The sequence below is a fragment of the Arachis hypogaea genome, chromosome 12 (genome assembly GCF_003086295.3).
Source record: "Arachis hypogaea cultivar Tifrunner chromosome 12, arahy.Tifrunner.gnm2.J5K5, whole genome shotgun sequence".
Taxonomy (NCBI): domain Eukaryota; kingdom Viridiplantae; phylum Streptophyta; class Magnoliopsida; order Fabales; family Fabaceae; genus Arachis; species Arachis hypogaea.
Genome location: NC_092047.1, coordinates 29,903,965 through 29,919,813, shown reverse-complemented (window position 1 = coordinate 29,919,813; position 15,849 = coordinate 29,903,965). Strand labels below are relative to the sequence as shown.

Below are 15,849 nucleotides of genomic sequence, written 5' to 3'. Positions count from 1 at the left end.
TCCGGGGATGCAGCGCCCCCCCCCCCCCCTTCTCAGATTCCCTTACCCTTTTTCTTATTTCCCCCACTCCCTTCCAAAACTATCCTCCCTTCCCCACATATATGATTCCGAATCCATCATAAACCCTTAGACTAAATCCAAATAAATCCCCACCTGTAACCCCCCTCATCCCCTACTATATATATATAAAATCCGAAACCCCCCAACGTGACTTCATCGTTCCCTATATATATGAAAACATTTCAAGTGCTCTAGTATACTTTATTGAAAGTCTGGTATGTCATGTACGATCCAGTAGCAAGGTTTAAATTTGTCATGGAGTGAAGCTCGCAATGACACTTGTGGCCCTGAAATAACAAAAAAAAAAAAAGACTGTAATGAGCTAAAGAAATGGAGAATGCACAGCTCTAACCTAGCGGCTATGTTGGGACGGACATGATGAATAGAAGAGTTTGAAATTGATTAAGCCAAGAAATAGTTAAAAAAATCAAATAAAAATTAAATAAATTTTTTTACACATAAAAATTTGAGTCAAATAATTTTTTTTAATAATAATAATTTTTAAATTTAATTAAAAATCAGTGTCAACATAATTCTTTTTTTATTTAAAAATAATTTTTATTTTATTTAAGTATTAGAATAAAATTCTTTTCTACAGAAGTATATAATTATCAATTAAAATAACTAAATTTGTATAAAATTTGTGAAATTGACATAAAACATTTTCTTATAATTTTAGTTTACTCACTATTAGTTTAAATTGCATAAAGACAATAAAATAATATTAGATGAAAATTCAGAATATATATGTTGTACTTTATAATTCATCTGTTAATTATTTTTTTATTGTCATGTACTATATACTATATCCCATGTGTTATAGATACACTTGATTATTATTACATTATTAAAAAATAACATTAATTTAATTTTATAGTATTAGTGATAATAAGTTTGGGTAATATTAAATTTTTACTTAATAAATTATTAATTTAGCTATAAAATAGAAAAAAAGATAATTTAGGGCAAAAAAACAGAAATAAGCCAAGGAAAAAAATAATTTACGTGAATAAGTTAAAACGAAAATTGCTTCATGAATCCACCAATGCACGTTTATATGTAGTTCGAACCAACTTGGTTCGAACTCCATTTCTACATAATTCGAACCAGCTTGGTTCGAATTATACACAAACACATGCACACACTAATTCGAACCATCTTGGTTCGAATTACACACAGTAATTCATGGTATAATTCGAATTATGCTGTTAAAAAATTAATAATTTATAAAAAAATTATTAAAAAAATTATTAAAAAAATTTAATAATTTAAAAATTAAAAAATATATATTTTATTTCATACGTTAAAAAAAGGTAACAAAATATTTAATTACGAGACTTTTTTAAAATATTAATGAGCTATCAATTCGAATTCTATACAATACTTTTCTGTCCATTTTTAATAGCCCATGAATATTTTTTAATAAATTTTTTAATAATTTTTTTTAAATTATACTACAAAAAATATTTTATCCTATGCAAAACAATTTAAAAAAAAATGGCTTAAAAAATGTTAGGAGTACTATAAAAATTTGTAATAATGTTATAATAACTTAGGTAAATACATGCATGTACTCAAATTTTAAATAAAATATTCTACATAGTCAATAATAATTTAGAAATGAAAGAAAATATTTTATTTCATACAAAATAATTAAAAAATATATTTTATTCTATACAAAATAATTTTAAAAAATGGCTTAAAAGATGTTATGAGTACTATAAAAGTTTGTAATATTCTAGTGATTTAGGTAAAAAGATGATAAATATATTTTTTCTTTAATTTCTAAATTATTAGTGACTATGTAGAGTATTTCTTTAATGTCCTAAGTCATTAGGACATTACAAATTTTTATAGTACTTCTAACATTTTTTAAGTCATTTTTAAAATTATTTTACATAGAATAAAATATTTTTTTTGTGGTATAATTTAAATAAATTTATTAAAAAATATTCATGAGCTATCAAGAATGGGCAGAAGAGTATTGTATAGAATTCGAATTGCTCACCATATAATTTGAATCAGAGTGATTCGAACTTCCCTATGCGTAATTCGAATCATGTAATATCTCACCATATAATTTAAATAATTTTTTCAAAAAATTATCATGAATATTACAAACTTAAAGAAAAAATATTTTTATCATATTTTTACCTAAATCACTAGAATATTATCTAACCATATAATTTAATTATTTCTACATAGTCACTAATAATTTAGAAATTAAAAAAAAAATATTTTTATCATCTTTTTACCTAAATTACTAGAATATTACAAACTTTTATAGTACTCATAACATCTTTTAAGCCATTTTTTAAAATTATTTTGTATAGAATAAAATATATTTTTTAATTATTTTGTATGGAATAAAATATTTTCTTTCATTTCTAAACTATTATTGACTATGTAGAATATTTTATTTAAAATTTGAGTACATGCATGTATTTACCTAAGTTATTATAACATTTTTAGAAATGGAGTTCGAACCAAACTGGTTCGAACTACATATAAACGTGTTTTGGTGAATTCATGAAACAGTTTTCTTTTGGCTTATTCACGTAAATTATTTTTCTCCGTTAGCTTATTTCTGTTTTTTGCCCCATAATTTAAGATGATTAAGTAAAATTTTATTATTGAGGTGTGATAATAATAGCATTTTTCTCTATATAATAATAGATAAATAGTCAAATAAAAATTACACTTATAGAAACATGAAAAAGAACTATACTTATAAAAACGATAATTAATCCTTTTATTTTAAATATATTTCATCGAGATTAGTTTTATAAATTATAAACTCTGAATTTTAATACAATCATATCATTTAATTCTATTAATAGATAAATATTATTGTTTAGATAAACACTTATTAAAATTATTTTATTGAAAACTTATATATTTGACTACCAATAAAACATGGTGAATTCTACCTAACCCCCTCTAAAATAACATGTAAGTTACCCTTCATGATGTGTCACATTTTAATTGGTCATTACTTAACTATAGTTGGGCTATTTTGTAATTTATTATTTGAGATGGGTAATTGTATAATTTCTTAAAATATTAAAATTCTACCCCATTAATTGAAGCACGTTCTCACGCAATCTCTTTCTACAGTGCATCATTCCTTAACGAGTCGTTGAATTTCCATGGCTTGTAACTTCTTCGTTCTTCCCAGTATAGTCAGCACCGACTTCCAGTATAGTCAGCACCGACTTCATTGCTATCTCATGTCCTCTCACTCAATCTCTTTTTTTTTATACCATGGATCATTCCTTACCAATATAATTAATGGTTAGTTTGGTTATTAAATTTTTTTCATTAAAAATAATATATGGAATATATATTCATATGTAAAATATAATATAATATAATAAAATAAATCAATTAAGAGTACTTAAAAAAGTATAATTAAAATCAGGAATATACAAATATAATAATAAAATTTGTACTCTAAACAAGTAAACATATCTTTTATCATACATAAATTATTTTAAAAAAATATAAATTGTTAAAATTAATAACACAAATTTAAAATGATAAAATTCAACTTTCTTACAAGTAATTTTTATAGTATTTTTATTCTTTTAATTTTTAATTTATTAATATTTTATTATTTAATTAATGATTAAACAAATTATTTTCATGAGAAATATTTTTTGTATAATCTTAAAGAAGAGACCAATATACCAATTTAAAAATTAATGTAAAAATGATATTTTAAATAAAAAATAGTTAATATTAAAATTTTTAAATACAAAAGCAAATTATATAGATATTCAGGATATAAATATAAAATACATGTTTAAAATAAATAAAGGAGACAAAAATAATTATTTATTTCTCATGAGTACTTCCATTTTATCTGTTTTATTTATTTTATGCATATATTTTATATTTATCTTTTAAATATTTATACAAATTATTTTTATATTTAAAAATTTTAATATTAAATATTTTTTATTTAAAATTTCATTTTTACTTTATTTTTTAAACTAATATATTGGTCTCTTCTATAAGATAATACAAAACATAATTTTTTATAAAAATAATTTGTTTAATCATTAATTAAATAATAAAGTACTAATAAATTGTAAATTAAAAGAATAAAAATATTATAACAGTAAAAAATTAGATTTTATTATTTTAAATTTGTATTATTAATTTTAATAATATATTTATTTTTTAAATAATTTATGTATGATAAAAAATATGTTTACTTGTTTAGAGTACAAATTTTATTATTATATTTATATATTCATGATTTTAATTATACTTTTAAGTATTTTAAATAGATTTATTTTATTATATTATATTTTAAATATGAATATATATTCCATCTTGTAATTAAATAAACATATATTTTTTTAATAAAAAAATTTAATAACCGAACTAACCATTAATGATGCTGATATTGGTAAAGAGTGATTCATGGCAAAAAAAAAAAAAAAGGGGGGGGGGATTGAGTGAGAGGACAAGAGATAGCAATGAAGTTCGCGTTGGCTATACTGGGAAGAAGAGGGAAGTTACGAGCCATGGGAATTCAACGACCCGTTAAGAAATGATGTACTGTAGAAAGAGATTGCGTGAGAACGTGTTTCAATTAATGGGGTAGAATTTTAATATTTTAAGAAATTATACAATTACCCATCTCAAATAATAAATTACAAAATAACCCAACTATAGTTAAGTAATGACCAATTAAAATGTGACACATCATGAAGGGTAACTTACATGTTATTTTAGAGGGGGTTGGGTAGAATTCACCATAAAACATAGTAAATACGATATATCTAGAAACTTCTATTTTTTTAAAAAAAGAAAACAAAAGAATACCTACATGTTTTGATTTTTTAATAAGGAGAAAATATAATATATATATATATATATATATATATATATTGAAAAAGATTTTAATCTTAATTGTTTATAATTTTAAAGATACTAATATAAATTTATTTAACTTCCTAATTTTTATTTTAGAGAAAGAATAAAGAGATAATGCATGATGAGTAGCTTTGATTTTAGTTAATTCTCAAAATTTTGAACCATTTATATTGTTAATGTCCGTATATTTTTCTCTCTTAATAAAAATTGGAGTGACTAAAACTGATTTATATAAATTCTTCTCTTCTAGTAAAGACTTCAACTGAATTATATATCAATTGGTTTATCTACTAAATCGTACTTAGTTAAAATAATTTGTCTACACTTCTATCTTTTATTATGGCTTAGAACAATTTATTAATAACTACTACTAAATTCTTCTAGCTTAAAACGATTTGTATAAGACATATTAGTAACAAAAATCAATTAAGAATAAACGGATAATATTAAACGAGATTCATTTTAGATAGATGATTTACTCTTAAATTTATAAAGACTTAAAATCTAATATTGAAAACCTGACAATAGTATATTACTACAATTCACTTTTCTATTGTTCAAATAAAATTATTTAATTTAAATTATTCTAGTTTTTATTATTTTTGTAAAAAAATTAAAAATTCCTTGTTTTTGCTTTTAATGGTTTCAAAAGTAAAGTATTATTGGTTTTTAGAAAAAATAATAATTAATTTTTAATAAAAATATTTTTTTAAAAGATGTATTTAAATATATTTAAAATTTAATAAAAGTATTTTATAATTAAATATATTTTTTTTGAAAGTTAATCTAACCAAACACTTATTTTTTTTTAATTTATTCAATGTATTAACTGCTAGAAAAATATCTTTTAAAATGAGGAGAATTGTAAAGTGATAAAAATAAAAAAGTAATTACCATTAAATATATAATTTTTATTATTTCTGAATCTCACTATCTTTATTCAAAAATTATTAGACTTTTAAATTTTTTTATTAATTTTTTATTTTAGTTAATATTAATCTTTAATATTAATATTATTTCTCTTTAATAATTATAAATAAACTAAAAAAAATCATACTTATACTATATGTGATGTGATTTAATTTCTTTCTTATATTATAGTACTTAAATATAGCATAATATATCACGTTTAAAATATTTTTATAATTTATTATTGAAATTTGTCTCTCCCTAAGTTATTTTAAATATGAAAGAGCAAACAGAAATAAAAGAAAGAAAATGATCATGAGAGTTAAATAGATCTTCCATGATTGAAAATAATTTCTCTTTTTATCCTTTTTTTTCATTCTTTTTTAATTTTATCTCTTTTTTAAATAACTTAAATAAAATATATTTAATATTTAAAATAATTAATATTTAAAATTTTAGAAAATAATATGCATTTAGTAAAATAACATGTTTTCAATATAGTGAAAAAAATTGGATTAATAAATTCGTTCTATATATATACAAGAGAAACAAAACTAAATTACAAATAATAATAATAATAATAATAATAATAATAATAATAATAATATCTCTGTAAAATAATAGACAAATAAAATTCTGAGGGAAGACATTACATCACAGCGAAAGGGAGAAATGGGACACTAATATTGCATAGAGAGAGAGCTTAAATAAAATTCATACCATGGGGAGATAGGCTATTTTGTGTCCACTTGGACAAAATCGACATTTTCAATGTTTAAATACTTCACAACAAATGAATCGGTTGCATTTCTTTCGTATACTCTCTTGGGTCATGTTTTTCTTAATCTGAATCCTTCATATATTTTATATTAAATCTGAATGGTAAGAGAAAGTGGAAATCTGAAAGTCCAACAAAGAACAATGTCACACCTAAAATGCTTTCTATATATATATACCCCCTTTCAAACCAACGTCCCCACACCCTCCTATATATATAAAATAAATTTTAATTTTTATCTTTCTTGCCCTTTTATTATTTCCGACTTCTTTTGCATTAATATTTTTTTTACTCCTCCATACATTTTTTTTATGTCCCCCTTTTTTAGTTTCTCTTTGCTTGAAGACAAGCAAACTTTTAAGTTTGGTGTTATAGAGTGTGCTCTACCTTTACCTTATCATTAGTGACACCAAAAAGAGGTGGATCATCTTCATGGAGGAGGACAACCTGAGGAATGAAATGGTCACTAGAATAACTGAGGTGGTTATGAGTTCCTTTCATTCTATTTCCTTCTGTTCTTATTATATTATATTCCTGTTTTCTACTGTTTTGTTTGAATGTCTGCATGATTTCTAGTAATTTCAATTCTTAGGTTCTAGTTTAATTCTGTTAATTTTAATTCTGTTGTCTATTTTAGCTTGAAAAAGATGCCTCATGTATTGCTCACTAAACTAAAAAAAACCAAAAGAAAAAGAAGAAGTAATGTATCGCATGAGAAATCGAGTTATATTTAAGAGTAGTCTTATTTACTTGAATGTGGTGGTATTATCTGTGATTCTGAATGCATGATATGAACAGTGCATATTTGAATTTGAATCAAAGGATGTTGATGTGTGAGGAACAGGAATTTAGAGAACTATTATGAATTCTCCAAATTAAACAAAAACTTAATCCTTGAAGCAAAAGAAAAAAAAAAGCAAGGTCCAAGGCTCTGAGCATCAATAGCTAGGAAGGTCAAATATGATTAAAAACTCAAAGAGTTGTTTTCCTAGCCATATGCTTGTGGTGTGAATGTGTCAAGTAACTCTTGACATAGGACACTAAGAGTCGAGGCCAACTACAAATACAGAGTATGCCAAAGGCTTTGAGCACCACTGTTTGGGAGTAATTGAAAGAAAAATCAGAACTCAAAGAGAGTTTCCCAGTTAAGTGCTTGTGGTGTTTTTGTGTCAAGTAAAGCTTGAGACAAAGCATTTAAAGTCATGGCTAGGCTCAAGGTGCAAAGCACCAAAGAAAAGAGAATGAAAGACAATTTGCTGTGTTCAAGGATTAATTCGAAGTAAAAAGGCCAGAGAATTCATAATATTATCCGGATTCTAATTCCGAATGACAATGATATTCCTTAGATTCAAAGGATGATGAGATGCTTAAACTATTCAGAGTTTCAGTGTTATAAACCCCACTTTGAGAAGGACAGGAGCTTAATCGAGCACTCACTTCTCATGCAAATTTACATCCTAAGTTTATATTAGTTTTGGTTGCTTGAGTACAAGCAACAATTCAAGTTTGGTGTTGTGATGCGTGAGCATCTTTCCTATCTTTTCCTAGTGAATTTGCATTTGAAATGTTAAGTTTAATCAATATTTAAATACTTTTTAGCCACTATGAATGCTACTTTGAGTTGTATGCAATTCTGTTTATTTCAGGTAGCATTCAGATGGATTTGACAAGTTTGTGTAGCAAAAAAGGAAGAAAGAGAATGATGCTGTCAACCCTGACCTCCTTGCACTCTAACAGAAATAACTTGAGCTACACAGGATCAATTGACACGGTTTTAGGGGCATTGGAAAGCTAACTTCTAGAACTTTTCAACGATATATAATAGTATACCTTTTCTCTCCATTCTGTACGGCCAAGATGGCGCCTAACTTGGAATTTCCCAAGTTAGGCGCCAGGAGCACAAAGCCTTCCAAAGCATGCTGCCAAAGCCATGCCTAACTTCACATTTTTGAAGTTAGGCGCCAGTCAAGACAAGCACGCATAATCCATTCGGCCAAGGTAGTGCCTAACTTCAATTTCTTGAAGTTAGGCACCAATTGAAAGGGAAACGTTGGTCCCCACATCCATCAACTAAGAAGCCTTTGAAGATTTATTATTTATTTTGATTAAAACTTTTATTTTTATTACAAATAGGAAAAGATATTATTTAGTTTTAGAAAATATATTTTACATTAATTAGGATTAGATATAAAAGGGAAAAGATTCAGCCCTTCGGGCTTTTCTCTCCTCTCTTACCTCATTCCGCACTTGACAGTTTTTCTGAATCCTAGTTTTTTCTCTGAGCATGAGCAACAAAACCTCCACTGTTAAAGTTAAGAGCTCTGTTTGTTGTATGGATTGATACTATTAGTCCTCTATTTTAATTACTGTTTTGATTTCAATTTCAAGAATTTGTTTTCGTTCTTCATCTTATGAATCTGGGTGGAACGGAAGCATGACCCTTATTCTAATTGAGTTCTTGTAAACCTTGGAAAAGCAATTTACCTGAACAACAGCTTGAAAAAATTCTCCTAAATCACTAATTATTTGGACTTAACGGGATACATGACATATAATCATCTTATATTTTGAGCTTAATTCTCTAATCAGAATCAAGTGACCAAGGAATTGGCGGTTGATGAAGGTTAAATGAGACTAAAAAGATCTAAGGAATTAGGGTTTAGTCAATTACAGTTTGCCATGAATTGAATCTTGCATGATTAAAATAGTTGGTAAGAAAAGTTAATCCGAAAGATAAACATCTCTGAAACCTTAACTGTTTTACTTATATATTCTTCACACCAATTTACTGCCTACTTTATTAATTCTCTGAATTTACTGTTTAATGCAATTGGAACCCAAATACCATTTTCTGCTTGTCTGACTAAGCAAATTAATCAACCATTGTTGCTTGATCCATCAATCCTCGTGGGATCGACCCTCATTCACCTGAGGTACTACTTGGTACGACTCGGTGCACTTGCCGGTTAGTTTGTGGACTATAAATTCCACACCAAACTCTCTGACGCTTGATTCCTAACCTGTCTGCCGTTTATTACCAGTGTATCAATCCTATTATTCTGCCTTCTTGCGGAGGCTATATTGTGAAAGTGTCTTGTATTTTTGTCCATCTCCTTCGCATGCCGGGACTGAGACATCTGTTTCCAATGTACTTCCTTCCTTACATACCATCTCTCACAACAAGTAACCAACGCCTTTCTTCTAGCCTCCATAGTTTCATCATACACTCCATTACTTACCATATCATCAATCCTCTTGGTTTCTTCCTCAAACTTTGAAATTTTTTTGTACATCTCACCAAAATTGGCCTTATGCCATCTTCCCAACGGAATTGTCAGCGCCTTCAGTTTATCTGTGAACTGTATCTCCCCCAAACCTCTCCACTCCTCCTTAACCATGCTAAGAAATCCTTCATGTGTAAACCAAGAATCAAGACTTCTGAACGGCCTTGGACCTCCCCTAAGCTTTTTGTCCTCCACTATTATAGGGCAATGATCTGACAAACTCCTTGGCACACCTCGTAGGCGAGTCTCTGGAAACTCTTCTAGCCACTCCACATTAACCAGAGCTCTATCTATACGACTGCAAGATCGTCCTCGAAACCATGTAAACTTACGATCAGTGAGGGCCAGATCCACTAAGTGCATATCTTGTATCCAAACCTTGAACTCTTTGGCAGACCGAGGTAAGCTAGTTGCACCTTTCCTTTTGTCAACATGTACTATTTCATTAAAGTCTCCCAGAAAACAACAAGGAACCTGACATAACCCAGCTATATAACCTAGCTCCTCCCAAATATGAGTCTTCTCATCTCTATTATGTGCACCATAGACCAAGATAAATGCGCAATTGAAACTACTCTTTAACATTACTCCTTCAATACACTACCACCTCTCCCCTTATAGCAATTATTTATTTTAAACACAAATTCATCCTATATTAACAAAAGTCCACCAGATGCACCATCAGAGCCTATATATTCCCAAACTGAACCATCTTACCCCATATTCTTGCAATGTCAAATTTCGTCACAACCTGGCTTTTAGTCTCAATTAATCCTAACAGATTTAAGCTATATTTTTTCTTTAGGTCCTTCACTATTCTCAACTTTCCATCCCCTAACATTCCAAGTACTAACAATCATTAAAAATTTTCTTACACACTTGTTTTTTATGTGTGGGTCTGCACCGTCTCATTTTCTCCTTCCGCTTAGCCACTTTCCTTTTTCGAGCTATTTCTTCGTTTTGCGCCTAGAGAATTGCCATAATGTCATCCTCTTCATTGTACAACATAGCACCTGACTCTTTAGCCAGCTCCTAGGTCCTTTCGTTTTCCAGCAATTGTTCCCATAAAATTGAGCTCTGACTGCCACTATCTTCTGCTTCATTTTTGGTACCCTCATGGCCAAAATCATCCTCTCTAATGCCATCGTGGTCATGTCTGACAACCACCCTCTTACAATTTTGAACAAGACACTGGTCCGTGTGGCCACCATTCAATATCACGCCTCTCTCCTCAATGAACACATCTGCTTCTCCACTTCCACCAACTTCCACCCCTGTTGTTCTGCACCGCCATAACCTCCATAAGCATCTCTACTTGCTAATATCTATGCCCTGCCACTCATCTCACTTCCACCATTGTCAAAAGCTGCACATTCACCAGTCCGGATGCATTTCTCCCCTCCGCGAATCAACTGGCAGCGTAGGTCCCCGACCAACCTAGTTTCGCTGTGGCTATCCCCATCATGTGCGCCACTATCACCTTCGAAGACGACTTCCCCTTGAATGCTGCTTTCTTTCCTTTCGCCCTCTGCAGTTCGAGACCCGCGCCTAGCACAAACACTGGATACCCGACCCGGATTCTCCACCTCGGTCCCAGTAGCTGCCTCCTTGGTAGCTGGTAGCATTGGGCCCAACCAGGCTAGCTTCCCCTCCTCAAACTTCTTATTACAGCTGGCCCAAGGCTTGCTTAGGCAACCCCTTTTTTGTTTTTTGCTATTGGACCTCCTGTTCAGCCTATTAAGCTCACATGTCAATGTTTTCTCAGAATCTGCCACATAACTCATAACGTACCTTCCCCCAAAATTAGGCAATCCTTGATTATCGCCAGTAACTGATTGATTTGTTACGATTTCTCCGCAATTGTGATATTTATTGCCATTAACCCATTCATTCAAAATTAAGTCTGGAATTACTAATATGCCCTTATCTTCTTCCTCCCCCCGTGCTACCATCATCACCAGCTCTTCGTCCTGGCTTCCTTCATGCATAACTTCTGTCACCTGCCTCTGCCTAATAACCAGTCCTGGGCTCTTACTTATGTTACTGTGATTCCATTCTACACCTGTCCCTTCATCCCACTGTTTTTTGTGCACTGTAAATTACACGTCTCATGTCCAACCTCCTTCACCAGAACATCAAAGCCTCCTGTACCAATTGTGATATAGATCCATTCTTGAACTCACATTCATTACACAAGTATCAATCTGAAGACGTCCTGCAGTGAAAGAATTACACAATTCTATCTCTCTATCACATCCAACCACTTCACCTCATTAACCTCCTATTGTTTTGATCGTGTCGACTGACCATGCGTGCAGTGGTACCCTAAAGCATTATAGCCACACTCTTCGAGTTTCACTATGTTCTGACTCCTCCCACCTCCATACACTGTGAAACAATTGCAGGAAACTATTCATGTTAAAGGTGTATGTTTCCTCAGCATGCAAAACACTATCAAAAGTTAAAAATGCTTTGTATGCTCCCATTTCCCAAACCTGGACGACATTTGGGACGTTCTTCGCAACCATTTCCTTCAAAGAAGCAAAATTAATAAGCTTCGTCGTGCCTCCTACAAGATTTCGCTGCAGCCATTCCAAATTTTCTGTCGCCACTACTACTTCTACCTTTTTTGTCCATCCATTTCCATGCGGGTCCTTTTCAACAACCTTTGTTCTTAGTTCATGTCCAGACGACGAAGAATCGTGCTGCACTACTTCCATGCGTGGTTTTCAAGTATTGAGGTTTTATGTCACATCAGCTCTATGTCGTTTGGTTATGTTCGTTGTTCCCGACATTCTTCTGTATTTAGCCTCTCCCACAAAGAAAACCTTACCTCTCAGCCTCAGTCGATTCGTTTCTTCTATAGCTTTCAATGCGCCTCCTTTTGTTGTGTACCGAATGAAAGCAAACATGTATATAATCCCATTTTTTTGTTTTCGGGATAGATATATATTATTGATGCGTCTCCAGTTGAACAAATGGAATAATTCTCTCTTTGATATGTCTTTAGGAAGATTACTCACAAATATGGAGAAGGATTCATTCTGCAGCTGCCGATACTCTTCTCGATTCCAAACCCTAAGATCTTTGCCATGTTCCTTAGACCTACCCCTCCTTGTGTTTCCCACCCACGCTTTTGCTCTCGCTCTCTCTCCTCTATTAGCTTATTCTGAAAAATGTGAACATCAGACATCTCTGAATGTGGCATTGATTAATAGTCTCTTAAAGATCTCGCATTGCTGTTGAGTATCTTCTCAATCTTGATAAGGTAGAAATTTTTTAATTCGTCATCAGTCATGTTTAGTCCTAGCAAAAACACATGATGATTTTATGAAATATTTAATAAGTAATTTCTAAATAAAACCATTAATATTATTAATAAAAATAAAAGTAATAAGAAAATACAATCTTGATATAAAAAAAAGATATAGTAAAATACCTGAGTTTTTCAATGCTTTTCTCCTCTCATATAGTATCCCATTAGCTAATAATGTCCAAGTTGCATGCCAAACACGCTCTAGTTTGATAATGCTATTAGATATCAGTAGCATTGCAAATAGTTTTCTCAATTGATGACCAGATGCAAGTTCAGCTACCTCATTAATAGTTGTAATGAATTCCCTATCATCACACAGTAGTCCCATAGAATAGTAAGCATCTTGGAAGCTAGAATATGTAATCCCATTAACTGTCCTAATAGACTCATATGTTGTGCAACCTCTCTGAACAGCTAACAAAATTCTCATATAGTAGATATCACCTGTACCTAGTGGAACATAGTTTAACCTTCCAATAGAATACCTTCTTTTGCATGGATGCCATTCCCCTTACTTTTCTATCATAAACAAATTGATTTGGAAACTCAGCATACGTCAAAGTTTGACCTGCTTCGAATTCTTCGTTGGCCTCCATCCATGCTAAGAACATCATACATTTCCCTTCCTCTTCTTCCATGATTTCCTCAAGATCGTCATCATCTTTAAAGATGATATTTTTCTCTCCAGGAAAATGAAAAGTTAATCTCATCACTGAAGGCCACCTCTGATAAATATCATAAGCCAAAGTTCTCCACACAGCCTCAAATGCAGACAAATACCTGCAATCATAAAATTGTTTGATCTCATCAATAACCTGAGCATCCTCTCCACTTGAAGCTTCCTTTGAAACTCCAACTGCTATTCTGTTTGGACCTTTATTCACGTATTTGAACAAATATTTGATAGTATTTGACTTGTTGTAGTACTCTACATTAACATGCACTTGATAAGATATCAGCTAATATGCATTGTATGGAACCACATTCCTATTATCCATATGGACTCCCTTCTTCTTAGTAACTACTCCTATGTCTTGTCTTTTATATGATGGGTATCTACTATCATCGATAACTGTGGTGCTACTAAATATTTTGGGATAATATTTGCTGCAGTACCCATATTTCATGCAGGGAGATTTTGAGAAAGCTCTACCACATGGTCTATGAATCATATATGTAGACACAACTCTAAACAATTTTGGGTGTTGAACAAGATTTGACAATTCTAAAGATATTAACCGGTCAATTTGAGTTTTTGTTGTTATCTTGTGATATCCACTCAACCATAAAAGAATGTGAGCATGTAGTATATAGGAGAAAATGGATCCTCTCAATTTTTTTTTTAACAATTGAGGGAGTAAAGTGTGATCTCTCACCATTAATTTTATAAGTAGGACCAAGAAAAAACATGACAGAGAATGCAATGAAGGGTTAGAGATCACACTTTACTCTCAACTTTTTTAACAATTGAGAAGATCCATTCCCGTATATAGGAATACTAATTAAACGTTCATTGTTCATTAGGAATATAGGAATTTGTTAAATTAGGAATGTTTTTTTTAGTTTTGTCATAAATAGTATCAATCCTATTATTTGACGATAAAAATAAATAAAAATAAATATAATTTTTTAAATTAATAACCTTATAAATTATGTAAATTTAAAAAATATTTAATTTTTTTGAAATACTAAATTAATTCAATTTTATCGAAACAACATTAGAAACAGAATTAAGTATAGAGGAATGTCAAATTAAATTTTTCATTCTTTTGTAGTGAAGGATCTTTGGGCTCCAATGTGGTTGAAATATGGTGAGTGATCTTTTGGCTGCAAAATAGAGTTTTCATTCTCTAATGTGTTATTGTTCATGTTTTGAGATTTATTAGAACATTAAATAGTGAAATCTGGCTTTTTTCACTACAAGTAACTTTGCATATATAAGCTGCTGCTCAAGAATTGAAAGATGTTATATATAAACAGAAAATAATTGAGTGATTGAGTTCATTATCAATTTGTGATATTTGATCAAATTAAAATTTTGTCCTTTGAAAAAAGCTGTGTAATGATTTGTTGATAGTAAAATTGTGGGATAATGTTCATTATTCATGTGAGCCTAGAAGAATGAAATGTGTGGAAGAGTAATATGTTTGACTTGTATTACTTAGCAAAATCAAATAGTGGTGATGTATGATATAGCTGGATTTTTCTATCCAACAAATTTGAAATGTAATGATATATGTGGCCTTATAAAATTGAATTGTGATGAAGGATCTTAGTCCCTATGACTCGATAAAATCTAGTATGTTTATCGGATAAAATGGTATGCTTGATGCTTATGTTGTGAAATGGTGTCATCTGCTATTTTTTTCTCTAAAATATTGAAGTTTGATGGTATATTTGACTATATGAAGTTGAAATGGTGAAGAATCACTTGTTTTCGAAATAGAGTTTTCTTTTCTTTGATGTGATCTGCTCATGATTGAAATTTATTAGAACAGCCAAATCTAATTTTTCTCATGCAAGTAAATGTGCATATATAGACTTCTAATTGTTTCGAGAATTGAAAGACGTAATAGATAAACAAAAAATAATTGAGTGATTGAATTTACTATCAA

At 29.9% G+C, this 15,849-nt stretch overlaps 1 protein-coding gene across 1 annotated transcript; it reads right to left on the bottom strand.

Moving 5' to 3' along the window:
- Nucleotides 1-251: 251 nt before the first annotated feature.
- On the bottom strand, nt 252-10,503 carry LOC112729914 (uncharacterized). Its single transcript, XM_025780049.1, has 2 exons — nt 9,655-10,503; nt 252-347 (listed from the first exon to the last, which is right to left on the bottom strand). The coding sequence occupies exons 1-2, from the start codon at nt 10,501-10,503 to the stop codon at nt 252-254; spliced, it is 945 nt and encodes a 314-aa protein (XP_025635834.1).
- Between the last annotated feature and the right edge of the window lie 5,346 nt (nt 10,504-15,849).